The sequence below is a fragment of the Platalea leucorodia genome, assembly GCF_965183815.1.
Source record: "Platalea leucorodia genome assembly, chromosome: 15".
Taxonomy (NCBI): domain Eukaryota; kingdom Metazoa; phylum Chordata; class Aves; order Pelecaniformes; family Threskiornithidae; genus Platalea; species Platalea leucorodia.
Genome location: NC_138837.1, coordinates 8887745 through 8903760, shown reverse-complemented (window position 1 = coordinate 8903760; position 16016 = coordinate 8887745). Strand labels below are relative to the sequence as shown.

General features: G+C 43.9%; 1 protein-coding gene across 1 annotated transcript; it reads left to right on the top strand.

The window, feature by feature from the left end:
* The first annotated feature begins 6267 nt into the window (after nt 1-6267).
* On the top strand, nt 6268-14908 carry TLR4 (toll like receptor 4). Its single transcript, XM_082327335.1, has 3 exons — nt 6268-6454; nt 7270-7436; nt 8719-14908. Exons 1-3 carry the CDS (start codon nt 6296-6298, stop codon nt 10976-10978), a joined length of 2586 nt encoding a protein of 861 aa, XP_082183461.1. The 5' UTR covers nt 6268-6295; the 3' UTR covers nt 10979-14908.
* The last annotated feature ends 1108 nt before the right edge of the window (nt 14909-16016 follow it).

The window sequence follows — 16016 nt, the reverse complement described above, 5'->3', positions numbered from 1 at the left end:
GGGGCACAGCCAGGACAGCTGACCCAAACTGGCCAAAGGGCTATTCCATACCATATGGCATCATGCTCAGTATCTCAACTAGGGGGAGTTGCCTGGGGGGCAGCAATCGCTGCTGGGGAACAGGCTGGGCATCCGTCAGCGGGTGCTGAGCAGTTGCATTGTGCATCTCTTGTTTTGTATGTTCTTTTATAATCATTATTATTATTGTTAATTTTTCTTCCTCTGCTGTCCTACTAAACTGTCTTTATCTCAACCCATGGGTTTTACTTTTTTTTTTCTGATTCTCTCCCCCATCCTATTGGCGGGGGGGAGGGTGAGCGAGCGGCTATGTGGTGCTTAGTTGCTGACTGGGGTTAAACCACGACAGAGCATTAGTACAGTACCCATATAACTGCTAGCTATTTCCACGGGAGGTGAAACTTCTGCTTTCCCTCCCATTTCCTTCCTCCCTCCCCTTCGCTGTGGTCAGGCTTTTAGGGCACCTCCTGTGCTATTTGTGTCACTCTTTTTCCTGGGTAACTTCTCCTCTAGTATCTCAGCCCTGCCTCCTGAAAGCTTTCCATAATGCTCTGTCTTTCATCATCTGCAAAGTGTTAATGCCCTTCCTGTTGGTCTCACTACTATTCCCTTTTGGCCAGCCTGGTTCTTCCTCCATTAGAGCTGAAATGGTTTTGTCCTGGTTGGTTCATGAAATTCATGGCCAAAGAAATGCTGATAAAACTCCCCCAAAGCTGCCTTTCCCTGGAAGGCTGGTGGAAGAACTGGAGGCCCTGGTCCAGCTCAGTTTTGAGAAAGGTCGCTTGAAGGCTGAAAGGGGATGACCTAATCTTGCACATGCAAACAGAACTGAACTAAGCTTGGGAGAAAAAGGGTGTTTTAATAAATTCCTCTTTATCAGCTAAACACTGGCTTTGGGTTTTACTCTGTACACAAATAAGTCTTTACTCTCTAAATAACACATAATAGCCACATAGGTTCTGCAGATACCAAAAATACGGTATCCCAAATGCATGCAAATATGCATGTGGATCTGGCTTGACCACTCTTTTGGAATTTATTGCTTTGTAAGTAACGGAAGGGGGCTCTCAACTATGTGGACAATTAATATTCTATGTTCTTCTCCAGGTAGACTAAAATGGCATAAAAATCTTGAGGTCTGAAAGCTGATGTATAAAGCGTGCTATGAACTAACCCCAGGAGATGGTTTACATTTTCTCTCTAGGTAATGCGTATACATGAACCTCACCACAGCTTGCAGGAGCTGTGTCTGCACTTTCTGCTGCAACATTTTCCTGTCATGTAGTGTCAAGTGAAACCACAGACATGAGGCTCAAGAGTCTTAGCATTGGTCACTGCCTGTGGCAGTGCTCTCAGTACTTGTAGCAAGCAGGTCTGCTACACAGCTTTTTGCTCTTATGTTTAAGAGCTGGCTGGTTTTCCTTCAAAACAGGGCTCTGTAATCTCTCCAGGTAACCACGATTCATTAAAGCTGCCTCTTGTTTCAAACTCTCCCAGAGTGCCGGAGCAATGTGGTAGAGGCTTAGTATTTAACCATGCTTTGGTGGTAGTACTGAATCCCCAAATGAACCTTTCTTGTGTCCAGTTTAAAAAGTCTGAGATCTGCAGTCGTCCATGCCCTACACACCTTCTGTGTTTGATAGTCTGAATAAATCCTTGCCCTACAGCAGACTCATTATTATCAAGGGAACCGGGGGAAAGGAGGTGGAATAAGTAGGATAAGGCAAACCCACAGTAATACAAAACATATGTAAATTAGGCTACGAGATACCATAATAAGGATGTAATGGAAGGGGAAAGAAAGAGAAAATGAGTCCTATTGTTGCTTCAGTAGCAAAAGCTAGCATCAGTCTGAGGTGGTAAATCCACCCTTCTCAGGGCTGGGGAAAGGCAATTATGCTCCTTCCAAGCACAGTGCATTTCATACCAAGGCACTGCGAAAGTCTCCGCATCAACGGCGACAGTAAATCCCCAGCTCTGTGGCCAGCTGAGGGGTGACCATGGTTGATCCAAGGCAGAAGGGCAGGGAGCTGGTGGGCTGTTTGGTGCCAGCCTGCCTCCCTCCAGCGGTCAAGGGAGCTCCACCGTCACTCACTGCCTGTCCACGAACGCTTGGCAAGCGGGTCTGGATGCCTCCACCATCTGTGTGAAATCCTTCCAACCATTTAGATTAAACATTGACTTCAGTAAAATGTAGGGCTCCTAACTGACCTGACATAGTCCATATGGAGTAGCTGCCACAGATAGTGACTATCTTGACACTGATTAATCACTTCTTCTAGCTGTGTATTTGTCCCTAGTTACTTGACACAGTTCTTCCCTAATAGCTTTTGAATAGTTCTGGGGTATTCATATGACCTTGGCTTTGGGGAATAGCCCATCTGATGACACACATTACCTACTTCAAAGCAGGCTTGGCTGCTTTTCATCAAACTAACTTGGACACTAGCTTTTGGGGTTTTCTTTCTTTCCCCTGTGCACACCAGTATCTGTCCTTTTCTGCAATGAAAAACACCTTAGTTATGCTGGCTTCTCTTTGGTTTAGGTGGCACCATTTGCAATGGGCTGGAGCTTAGTCTGTGCTAAATAGCATGTAGAGACTGTGTCTGATTCCACCTCCGTGTCCTTACCTGTCACTTACAGTCACAGGCATGACAAGCAATCTGCATTACTGATGCTCCTTGCTTTGAAACTAGCAGTTAAATGATCTATAACTAGAGTCAATCATTGCTCAGACAGACAGCAGCAAAGCTGTCCAACACCCCAAACTAAATGCAGAGTTTCTCTCTTAATCTGAACATTGTTCTCTTCTTCAAAAGTATGGGATCCAGAAGCAAAGGCAATAGGTCTTCCAGGCTGATCTTCCATCAAGTATGAAATTATTACACCCACTTCATGTTGAGAAGCATCACAAGTGAGAGTTATAAGCATCAAGGCACTCTAATAAGGGCTGTTCTGATAATACCAGTTTCTCAGCTCCTTCACCAGCCCTGGTGCAGGGTGTGTGTGGATCAGCACTGTCTCTATCCAGTGTCTGCCAGGTCAGCCAGGGGTTGTTGCTGTGTGAGGCGGTGACTCACCACTTCCAGGAAGCAATGCATTTGTGGAATTTGCAGCAAAAAGATCTTAAAGGCATTTTCAGATTTTTTTTCCTCATTTTTCTTGTGATATATATAAATTGTTTTTCCCAGCAGAATGGCTGGGAAAATTCAACATACTGTTAAATTTTCGAGACATTTCCTTTTGCTTTTCCTATCTGCTCAGACAACCTTTCAAATTTGGACAGATGACTGACTTGATGAGTATAAGGACTGGTGATGTGTCAGCTGAACCTCAGGGACTCGGTAACTGTCTACACACCCTGAGCCTAGACCTCGGCTGCAACATGATATGATTAAGCTTAATTCGCCACAGGTGACTGCTAAGCAGAGTTGTATTAGCTGATACTGTGCTAGTTAGGAAGGCACATACGGCCAGTGCTGCAACCCATCTGAGAGCAATACTTGGTCAGCTGATGTAGCCTGACCACATGCCTGAGCTTCTCAAGGACTTTTGGAAGTTCTTGTGGCAGTCCCCATCTCTAGCTCCACAAATACCATGTTGTGTAAGTGCCAGTATCTCAGGAATGCTCTCTCCCATCTGATCCATGACTCTCAACCAAATAGTTGTTACAGATGGTCTTTTCACATAAAATAAGCCCTGGTTTGTTTTATCTTGAAATAGCTCTTGCCATGCTCCTCAGCCTCCATTTGCAGATAGACTTGGGGAACTGCTTAGGATGACTACTGAGGCAAACATATCCTCTTGTCTGGGTAATAGCTGTTGATCTACATGTGGTACTGGGTTAGATGTGACCTTGAAATCACCATAGATACAGACAGTCCTATCTGTTTTCATGGCTATCACCAGTTGTTTTGTTCAAGAGTTTAGATAACTTTTCTTTTTGGCTGGAGTTTACAAATTATTTTCTTTTAATATAAGCAAATACAAGATGTTTTGTCAGTCCAGCTACATTGTGGCCATCTTATGCTGTGTAATACCTTGCTTGAGATCACTGAGGTTGAGTATACGCTGTCTGCTGTTGTGTTACTTATACTATAATAATGTTCAGGAGAACAAAGATTACTTGGGTATGTGTTTTTAGAAACACAGATTTTCCGTAACGTCCTTTCTAAGAGATCTTTGATGATCCCACCAGTAAATTGCCAGCACAGTGAATCATGTTTCATTTTAGATGTTATTCTTGTCACTTTAAAGGATTCCAAATAATACTTTTGTTTCTTGTGAACCGAAAGAGGCAATTACATAGACATTATGGCTTTCCACAGTCATTGCACACTGTTGTATGCAAGCTGAAGAATATCAAGTTAACCAGCATTGACTGTCTAAACTAGTGGCTGGGTTTGATTTGCTAGCTTGCATGTTTTCTGCTGGTGCCCCATTCCTTCCAGTTTCTATATGATTTGTCGTTGAACAAATGACAATGTATTGTGAAGCTGTCCCTTGTGATAGAAGCAGCACATTCTTTGAACGTCCTTTAAGCTGTACTTTCCACTTGACCCCTAAGCATGGCTGTTGGATGCATTTTGTGATGCTCCCAAACTCTCCAGCATCTTCAGTGAGTCTCCATTGAAATGGTAATTTCTAGAGCATACTTCACACTCATCTCAGCTTTAGATAAAAATTAAATGTGGATTGCTTCATTCTGCGTATTGAATACTAAAAGATGCACTCATTTGTCCCCTCTGCAGACACATGATGCTCTGCCAATTTCCTTAATCCAGGCACAGAAGCAGTCAGCAATTGTTTCCATTCACTTTTGATTCCATCTGTAAAAGGAAATACCTGCAATCATGAGAGGCTTTTTAGAACAGGGATTTTGTAGAACTAGCCCAATTTCAACAAACTTTTTGTCTGCTGGCTTAATGGGCATTATCTGGCTGCACATCAAGGTGTTGGTTTTAGCTCCCTTTGTGCTGCCATGTGTTTTTCATGGCAGAGATCATGTTATTTTAGGATTTCCACATCTCTTAGTGGTCCTCTACTGACCTGCCAAAGAAGTTCAATTCCCTCCCTGCCATATTTTAAACTTTTCTTTATGAGTGGACTGCTCACTGCCCTGATATTGCAGCTTATGTTTAATATAAATTTTCACAGATTTTCATGATTAGTCATTCCCTGTTCCATCTACTTCTAGACTAGTAGCCCATCCTCATCTCACATTTTTGCAACTTCTCTGTCTATGTGGTGTTAATAATACCCATCAACCCTATGGCTGGATCCCCAGTAACACTTCTTAGTTATCTACAGAAAGACAGGAGTAGATACATGAATGCACTACCATTTATCAGAGTAAATGAAGGCAGGGAGCTTTATTAGAAGGCTCACAGCTGATTTAAATTAATATTGCCAACTGTGAGGTTTTACAAAGCCTCTTCTTGAAACAATAGCCGTGTCTGCACTGTAAATGAAGGACAGTATTGAGATGTACTCACTTTTGTAGCAAGGCATCAAACACAGATTCAGGCATGACCAGGGCAGATAGCAGCTCTAAGCCCAGCTGAAGTGTTTGTGCCTCCCCTGGCTTGCTGCCCCCAGCAACCCACCCACCCAAGGGAAGGGTGCGGAGGGGTGTAAGGTCCTGGGCTCTGACCGCTCTATGAATCTCCAGTATTTATTCCTTGTGCCTGGCTGTGTGCAATTCGTTCCTGCGATAATTGCAGTACTGTGGTCCAGCCAGATGGATAAAACCTAGATGCACGTTCATAAGAGCTCGGCCATAGATAAACCTGTTGTTACCTGGCTCAAGAAAACATCTGCCACAGCTGAACACTTCTCCACTGCTTGCCAGTGTGGTGTAGCTGGGAGCATGGCAGAGGTACAAAGGCACAGTCATTCACTCTATCCAGTGCATTTGAATTATGGGATGTGAAGCATGCCCTTCCAGATATTGGACTCAGAATTTCACGAAAGTTTCCTTTTTTTTGCCAGTTTGACCTGAGCAAATCTGAGGCAATCAAGTTAAGTAACACACTGATACACCCCATATTACTCTTTAATTTCTAGTCCAAACTACCTTTCATTACTTCCCTTTTTCTTGTTTTTTTTAAACTTTTTTTTAAAAACAATTGCAAGCAAAGCAGTTCACTCAGAGCACGTCTAGAAACAAGCAGTTACCAGTTTCACTTCCTTCCTTGTTCTCTGCAACTCAGTGACGTGGAGTGAGAAGCAGGAGCGGTGAAACACACATTTGGCATTTCAGGAGGTTTCTCGTTCCATGTCCTTGAGTGATACCCATGCTGCTTTCTCCTGCATGCCTGGCCTCCTGAAGATGCCCAGGAGAGGAGATCTTCCTCTGTGGACACTCGTGGTGCTGCTGCAGCTGATGCTTGTCCCATCACTGCTCTCAGGCTGCCTCCTCAATCCCTGTTTGGAGGTATGTGATCTCTAAATGAGCACAAAATCCTTCTGTTTCTCTGATGCAACTTTTCCCTCTGCTTGGGAGATTTGTGCATCAAGTCTGTTGTGTGTTAGTTGTCTTATGAAAGCCCATCTTTTTTCCAAGGCTGTTACCAAGGCAATTGAAGTATTTGAAGTAAATGCTGGTCTCAAAAACATCTGAGAACCAGAACCAGCAGCATGAACCATTTCTTCTTGTTGGCTTTCTGTACCTCTGAGGTTACTGCAGTACAGTTAATCTAATAGATTATGTTTCCCTCCAGGAAGAGATCCAAGCCAAGAGATCCAAGTATTTTCTGCAAAATACAGTATTTTTGCCTGATTTGTACTATAGAGTGATTTCACCAGTGCCTGGCACTAACCAACTGCCTTTCGCAGACTTTTTCCAACAATTATTACTTACAGAAAAACTGTGGTTAGAACTGCCTGCTCATCTGCAGTGTAACAAAGCTGAGAGCTGATCCTGGACACACAATCCATCCCTGTGCGTTTGTTTTGCTGGCTCTCTCAAAGGTTGCTGCCGGTTCATCCATAGCCTCAAGGAACACTGTCCTGTAGTTTTGCACCTGCTTCAGTCAGCAAGAAATATATCTCTTCGTGGGATGTAGGACTGGTTCTATTAGAAGTGAAAAAGATGCTTAGGATATATAAGATTATTTCGTAAAACTCGGGGCAGCTCATTTAGAAATTAACTACAAGGTTAGTCATTCTGCTCCTGCTTTCCTGACAGTAATTTTCTGGCACTTCATGAAGAGCAGATGTTGACTGTGATTGGATCTGCCACTGTTACAGGTCATCCCTAACAAAGCTTTCAGATGCATGGGACTGAACATCTCTGGAGTTCCTGCTGAAGTCCCAAATACCACCCAGAATTTGGATCTCAGTTTCAGCAATCTGAAATCACTGGGGTCAAATTTTTTTTCATCAGTCCCTGAACTGCAGCTTCTGGATCTTACAAGGTAATGAGCTCTTTCATGTGGATACTGGTTAGTCTTGCTTCACCAGCTAGACCACTGTGGTTGCTTATTTTGGGGTCTGTTGGTCTTGGCTGTTAATTTTTTTTTTTTGCTTGTGACTTTATCCCTGTGTCTGTTTCTCTGCACATCCTCATGGTCAGGTGATGTGCAGCTTTTAGTCCAGTTACTGAGTGCACACCCTTTGTGCAGACCTGGGTCTGTCAGTCTGATCTTGTAGGTTGGGATGTGAGAAAGAGGAGGAAGATGTTTTAGTTCTCTCTGAACAAGAAAAATGTCAGACTTTTCACTGTTACAAAAACTCTGAAGTGGAACATCTTGGGTGAGCTATTTTTCTAATCACAATTTAAAAAAAAAAAAATGAAGGTACATTCATTTTCTAAAAGGCTGTTTTAAAATATCAACTTATTCTCTTTTCCCTTCTCCTCACATATCTGGGGGAGGAGATGGAGGAGGCTTATTAGCAAATTTGAATTGATGTATAATTCCCATTGACTTGAGACAACAGTTTCTCTGGGTAAATTGTTTCACTGAAAAATGTCACTCAATCCCATCACAGTTACAGGTCCAAAGTGGCTGAGTGGCAGAGCAGGTTTGCTGTAAGGCACAGGCTGGATTAGAAAGCTAATTTTGCTTGAATTCCTTGTGGAATGGATTTGGGTCTCAAATTTTGGATCTTCCCATGTGAAACCACCTTTAGGTGGCCATCCTCTTTTTCCCTCTCCCTTTTCTCCTTTAGAGCCATCATGGCCTGGGGTGTGTTCCCTGCCCGATGTCATCAGCAAAACTACTGACAGAGTTGTGAGCTTTGCCACTGCTGCATCATGTTGGTGCCAGTGGGACTGTCCAAATGGGGCTGAAGCGACAGTCTGAAGGCTGTGAGGGTGCAAGGTGTAAGGGAGTGCTGTATCTGGTTGGCTCTGTCATCATTTCGATGTTACTTTAGCCTAAACAGAAAGCTCAAATGCTTCTTCCCTGCTGCCTGCATGAATTTTTGACCTTCGCTGTGGCTCAAGGTCTGTTGCTTTGTGATTGAACTTCAGACTTAGAGAGCGAGGAGGAGGTGAGAGAAGGTCTCCTGCTATGGAAGGGTTCCCTCTGCACATTCAGGAGTGCTGTCTCTGCCCAGCACAATAAAGCCAAACACACCCCAGCATGAGGCTGAGCCTGAGAATGTTGCACCAGCACTTAGTGCAGTAGCATTAGTGAACATGTAATGAAAGTGACAGTGTTTCATGCACTTTTATTCTCTTTTCCTGCCCAACAGGTGCCACCTCCATACAATTGAAGATAACTCTTTTAAGAATCTTTATAAACTTTCCACCTTAATTTTAACTGCCAATTCCCTCCAGTACCTGGGGACAGCAGCCTTTTATGGCTTACCATCTCTGAAAAAACTAGTATTAGTGGAAACCAACATAGCCTCTCTGACTGACCTACCCATTGGACACTTGCATACCCTGCAGGAGCTGAATTTGGGCCACAACAACATTGCTTCATTGAAGCTTCCCAAGTATTTCGCCAACCTGACCTCTCTCAGGCACCTGAGCTTTTTCTTCAATAAGATCACATATATCTCCAAAGGAGACCTTGATGCCCTGAGGGAAGTGAACAGGCTCAACCTCACATTGGTTCTTTCCTTGAATGATATAAAATACATAGAGCCAGGGTCCTTTGCAAAGATTCACCTTGGTGAGCTGGTTCTAAGGTCCTCCTTTGAGAACTTCAGTGTGATGCACACTTCTCTTCAAGGCCTGACTGGTTTACAGGTCAGCAGACTAATAGTTGGAGAATTCAGCGACAATCAGAGACTGGTAGACTTTCAGAGCGGACTCTTGAGTGGACTGTGTCAGGTACAAATGCAAGAGTTTGTCTTAATCTCTTTCAGGCAATTTGAGAGTAACACAGACACTCTTTTTAACTGCATAGGCAATGTCTCCAGTATTCGGTTGGTGGACCTCCAACTAGAGGAGGTGTCAGAGGTTCCTATGTTCTCTCAGGTGAAACAGCTGGAATGCAAGAAATGCAAGTTTAAGGAAGTGCCTGCCATGAAGCTGTCTCTTTTCAAGGAGCTGAGAGTGCTTCGTATTACCAAGAGCAAACACCTCAATAGCTTCCGGCAAAAATTTGAGAGTCTAAGTAAGCTGGAGGTCATAGATTTGAGTGAGAATCACCTCTCCTTCACTGGCTGTTGTTCCCCTCAGTTTAAGAAGTGTCCAAATTTGAAACACATGAACCTAAGCTTCAATTCTGACATCAGATTGACTGGAGATTTCACTAATGTGAAGAATTTGTTATATTTGGACTTTCAGCACACAAAGTTATTTGGTCCTGGCTCCTACCCTGTCTTTCTGTCCCTTCAGAAACTCATTTACCTTGATATTTCCCATACCAGCACTCATGTTAAATCCCAGTGTACATTTTGTGGCTTGAACTCTTTGCAAGTGCTCAAGATGGCAGGGAACTCCTTTGAGAACAATAAATTGGCCAACAACTTCAAAAACCTAACTCACCTCCACACCTTGGATATTTCAAGTTGCAAATTAGTACAGGTGGATCAAAGTACATTTGATGCCCTCTCTGGACTAAAAGAGCTAAACATCAGCAACAATAAGCTACTGAGCTTTGATCCTGTAGTCTATGAGCCTCTCCAAGCCCTCACAGCCCTGGATTTCAGCAACAACCAGCTGAGTGTTCTGTTGGACCCAGCCTTGGAAATCCTGCCAGATAGTCTGGTCCTGCTAGACATCTCTCAAAACCTGTTTGAATGCTCCTGTGCATACCTGAACTTTCTGAAATGGATCAAGGAAAAGCAGGACATACTGCAGAACAAAGAGTTGATGATATGCCACACACCTGCATACGTGAACAACGTGAGCCTGTCAAGTTTTGATCTGTCCTCCTGCCAACTCAATGCAAGCACAGTGGCATTCCCAGTGATCACGTTGCTCGCTGCAGCGGTGTTCCTCTTCCTGATTTACAAGTACTACTTCCAGCTATACTACTCATTGGTGCTGCTCAGTGGATGTAAACACTCTGCAGAAAGGGGTGACACCTACGATGCATTTGTTATCCACTCCAGCAAAGACCAAGAATGGGTGATGAAAGAGCTGGTGGAACCCTTAGAAGGAGGAACACCTCCCTTCCAGCTTTGTCTTTACTACAGGGATTTCCTACCAGGGGTACCCATTGTCACCAATATCATCCAAGAAGGTTTTCTGAGCAGCAGAAATGTCATCGCAGTCATCTCTACTGACTTTCTGGAGAGCAAGTGGTGTAGCTTTGAGTTTGACATTGCCCAGTCCTGGCAGCTTGTTGAAGGAAAGGCTGGAATCATCATGATTGTACTAGAAGAAGTGAATAAGGCCTTGCTGAGGCAGAGGCTGGGGCTGTCCCGATACCTGAGGAGGAATACCTATCTGGAGTGGAAAAACAAGGAAATAAGCAAGCATGTTTTCTGGAGGCAGCTGACAGGAGTCCTGCTAGAAGGCAAAAGATGGAATCATGAGGAGGTAAAGCTTATGTGAGAGAAAGAGAGATCACTTCTGTCCTGTCTCCCATCCTGGCCTTGGCTGATGGCTGGTGCTCAGAAGCTGGTTCTTCTGTGGCTGTTCAGAGTTGGAGGAAGTGGATGGAGGCACTGTAAAAACACTACAAAAATACCTGCCTTGCTGGTCACCCTTTCTCAAGGGAACTTGCAAGCTAATGAGTGACAACAGCTGGAAGAGCTGCACATGCCTCAGCTCCATGTCTGTCTGTAAATGTCAACCAAAGCTGGTCCGGCAATCCATGCAGGTCTGGTGGGTTGGTGAATAGATAGACTGCTCTTACCATCATTTGTCTGCCTCTGAAACTGGATTTGGGTCCTGGGGCCATTTACCCAGTGGAACTTCAGGGTCTGTTGCTTTGAGTGGATCCCAGGAACTCCAGGGGAGAGCAAAGGTACAGGATTCTTGGCTCTAAAAATGGTGGGAAATAAAAACAAGATTTGGATCCTGAAAGTCTTGGGTCCGCCTCCTTAGGCACCGTGACTCAGGGGAAAAACCCTACAGAGGGAAAGGGGGTGCCCTTCAGCCACAGACCACCTGGCAGTTACTCAGTGAAGCTGAGCACTTATGCCATCAGTGTGGGGGGAGGTTGCTGTTGGTGGGAAATTTCCCCAACATGTTTATTTCAATTTTCTTTAGACCAAGACCAAATATTGAAACCCCCAAATATTTCCATCACCTGGAACTCTTATTTATATCCAGATTATATAGCATTTGAGAGAGTGATTTGAGGTTTTCTTGTGGTATCCAAAGATCAGTGGGACCAGAAGAAGCTGCAGAAATGCTTGATACCTTTAAAATCAAGGTATTTGCTCCAAGTCCTTCTCCTCATCCAGTTTTTCTGGATATACTGTGTGGGACTGCCCTATATGAGCAAGATTGAGCCTGAGCAAAGTGTTTTGATGTTTACAGCCAGCCAGTTCTAGAACAGGCTTTTCCACTCTCTGGGCCAGCCTTAATTCAATGTTGGAAGGTGCTGTAGGAGCCTTTAGCCTATGGCTTGAAATGGGCTTTAGGTATGTTTGGACCTAGCAATGAGGCTGAGAGTCCCTCTTCCTTCCTCCCATCATGCTGTGGCACCCTCTGGTCCCGGTGGGCATCTCAACATGTGTGGTCAGCCTTTCCAAGGGTTCAGCTGCTACACTGAACAGGACAGTCACTGAACGGGGGAGTTTTGCCTTTGTTTCACTGAGAATGTGCCTGACATTTTGCAGGGAGAAGAGATAGAGAAGAAAAGTCTGGGTTAGCTAAACTAAATGTATCCCAGCACTGCCCTGAATAAAGGGAAGGAAAGTCTAAATGCCACTGAATCATATTACAGAGCACTCCATTGATGTGTCGAATATTGAACACTGCTGGAGTATTGCTCTCTATTTACGGAAGGCTTTGGTTGGGATTAATCACTGAATTAGTCTAGTTTTAAACTTGCAAATCCTTTTATAATCAATGACGTTCTACAGAGATAAAACAGAAGCAATTGAGTGGTGAATCAGATCTGATATTTATTCAGAAGAAAGGGCCTGATCCATCTCACTTTTCTAAGCACCAGTCAGCGACATCTCTGTGGAAGCCAATGATAAGTGAGATCGACATGAGACACTATTTGCAAAAGAGAGGAAGCTAGTTCCAGGGCTTGAGCTGGCAAAAACTGAATCACGGGTCCCTCTCTATGTGCTGTGTCAGTAGTATATTGGGATAACACTACCAAAAAACCCTACAGCCCTCGCTGAGGTTTTTTGTGACCCATGAGACAAAGCTTTAATAAAACTAAGCTCAATGCTGCATTTGCTTGCCCAGCGAGTGAGTTTTGCATCTGCTAAGTATTGTTGGAGCAATTTCCAAAGTGCAGTACTCCTTACCTCTGCTGTGATTGATGGGTCCTAAGCGCTGCATCTTGCCAGCAGACCTGCCTCCTCACCCAGGGGAAGAGGCTGCTGCATCTGGGGAGGGGGTGCAGTGCTGGGGGCAGGCAGAGGTGCAGTAAATAAGGGCACAGCTCGAGGTTCCCTGGATTGAGCCTAAAGAAGAGCCCAGAGGACAAAGCAAATATTAGCCCAGATTTCAGCAGCTACAAGTCTAATTGAAAAACAAAAGAGGAAAAATTAAATGGGGTGGGAGTTCCTGCTCCTGAATTGAGCAGCACTGAAGTGGCATTTCTCCCTCGTTCTTTCTCTCTGTGTCTCCTCTACAAATAATTCAGTGTATATGTATTTCTGGCACAAAGCAGAGAGTCCTGCGATTCTTAATTGTAATTATAATAATGAGTTTCAGAAACCCTGCAAGTGATTCTGGGCATTATAATAAGGGTTTAGGACAGTATTGTTTAAAAAGTGAGTGTTGACTATCAAAGCAACTTTAAGAGGAGAGCTGGGGTGATGCTGAGAGGAGGTTCCCACTTGTACAATTTAAAAAGAAACCAGTCACTTGTTCTTCTCTTCCTACTGAGAGTCTCCACAGCAGAGATGGATACGTGAGTTGCCCCAGGCTTTGTTACTGCTCGAGAGAAAGCACAAAACTTCTGGAAGGGGTGAGGGGAGTGAGACAGTGCAGTGAGACAGAGACTGGAGGCTGGGGCATTCAGGAAACAAGGGAGTTTGGAGGAGGTTCATCCTCTGCAAGCCCCACAGTCACTATCACTCCTGTTTCCCTCCATGCATTTAGAGATTTCACTTGACCTCAGCAATAGTTGGTGCCTTGAAGACACAAGCGGATTTCTTTTATTGCTGAGACCTTCAGGAACAGAACTGGGATTATTTTTTTTTTTGCTGCATGGCACAAGGAGGTTCAGGATGACAGGCTGGCTGGTGACATGAACACCCCTTGATGGCACCTGGGTGCCAGGCACAGCCATGTGCTGTAAACGTCCATCCACGTGGCCACGGGCTCTGCTGGGCGAGTGGCTCCCAGCCCTCCCCGAGAGGTCATTAACCTGCCCTGGCAGTGCCTGTCTTCCATACTTCGTTTATGAGTCTAGGAGGAAAAAGGCTGTGTGAACAATTATATTTTCACCATTTACTCAGCAAAGAAAAAATAGATTTGTTTTTGGAAGACTACAAACAACTTTCCCCAATACTATAAATGGGGAAAATATTGTGATTCAAACAGAAACACACACCCCTATTTGCCTTCGTTATAGGAAGCAAATTTCCAAAGAAAAACTAAGAATATTCTCATGTCTCCAAACATGTTGGCATGCATTGTTGTTTGAAAGTGTTCACTGTGCAGCAGGTAGCTTTGGTATTATTTACTCGCTTGGGTGAATAAATGAGCAGCCAACCAAACATCCATGCAGGTTTGCATTCATCCCTGATGTAAATAGCTGAACATGTTCCAGTTATTAAAGCATCTATTTTACCCGGGTCATAAAAACAGATGGAGATGAAGCTCCAAAGGGTTGTTGCATCCAAGCTATTTCATTTCATTTGTAATGGGGATGTGCCCTGATTTCACTATGTGCTTAATTTGACCTATGCAAAACACCATTACAAATGAAGCTCTGGTCTTACTTGCATTGCAGAGGGTGATGTCTCAGAGGCAGGCCATCATGATGTGCTGGCATCATTGCCAAGATGTGGTTTGTAGTGAGGGCTCTGAATGGAGCAAGGCCTCATTAGCATGATTGCATTTTCTGTAGCAGAGGCATTATGTAAAAGCTGAAAACTAGAACCATTTGCATTGATGCCCGCCTGGATCTGGCTGGCTGCAGGAACAGCACTGTGTGAATGCTCTCTTGGCCTCCCCAAGTAATAGCACAGACTTCCCGTGTCAGTTAAAAAATCAACAAAACAAGAAAAATCAGCTGGTTTCTCTGGACCGACTGATACTTGACTGGAACAGGTTGAAACTTTTCTGGAAGAGAGTTTGTCCTTTGGGAAACGCTATTTTGTAGGTGGTTTATGCAATTTAATGAGGTAGTGTAGTGAATCTATGGAACAGAAATTGTCGTAGCAGGGTTTCTGGTTTAGTATTTCATGAGGTTGTAATCTTGGAACAGACACTTTGCATGGAAACAGTGCTTTTTGCAATGTTTTGGAGAGGTTGGAAAAAAGGATTTCAAATAAAAGTTAAATTGCTCCACAACATAATTTTAAAAATGTCAGTTTAGGCTTATGCTGTTGTTTCTCGAAGTACCTTTTCATTCTGAAATTTCTTTCTATTTATATAACCTGACTGGCCTCCCAAAACAAAACCAAAATGTAAAAATATTTCTACCTACCCAAATTAAAAATCACAAATTTCATATTGTGGAAAAACTCACGATTTTTCATTTTCGTGCCATGCTGAAAAGCAGAACTTCTGACAAAATGGAAATTCCACTTCCATGACAGATCTTACCCTGACCTTCTGAAAGTTAAACCTTCACCTGGCTGTATCACACATGTAGTTCAGGCAGTAAAAACCACTGAAGAATCCCCAGAATGAATTTCACTAAGTGCCTTTTGCAAAACATCTTGAGTACGTGCAGTCAATCAATACGAACTGCCTGAGACTGAGAGCAATTGAACATGGTAGGAAAGAAGCAATTCCTTAACAAGTTGTTCTTTGCCATCGCAGCTCAGGCTGACAATTGGGACAAATGACAGCGAAGCATGATTTGCAGAAGAAGAGCCCATCTGCCAGTAGCACTAACCTGCCTCAGCCTCAAGGTCATGTAGAGGGCAAAGTCAATAACCCCCCAGCCTGGACCTCCCTCCACTGCTCCAAGCACAGAGATGGAAACATTGCATAATTGAGGACAGCTCTGTTAAAAGCCTTGAAAACCAAGAAAAACGAATAAAAAGAATAGGAAAGAGATTGGTGCAGGATCTCAAGGAAAGTGGCCACAATTTAGCAGCTGGGTGAATCTCAGCTGCTGGAGGTGGCTTGCTCCCAGGGTTTCCAGCACTAACAGCCTAAGCACCTAGAAGGCAGAAGTTTCGTGATGAGTCTGTAAGTGCTACCTTTTTGCATAATGGTGATAAGAAAATGTTTTGAAATCAGCACCTCTGAGAAGTTGCTTTTAAATCAGGTTTTTGCA

Coding starts and splice junctions, on each gene's coding strand:
- TLR4 (XM_082327335.1), top strand. CDS start 6,296: ATGTCCTTGAGTGATACCCATGCTGCTTTCTCCTGCATGCCTGGCCTC. Junction 6,455..7,269: donor TCCTCAATCCCTGTTTGGAG/GTATGTGATCTC, acceptor CCACTGTTACAG/GTCATCCCTAACAAAGCTTT. Junction 7,437..8,718: donor CAGCTTCTGGATCTTACAAG/GTAATGAGCTCT, acceptor CCTGCCCAACAG/GTGCCACCTCCATACAATTG.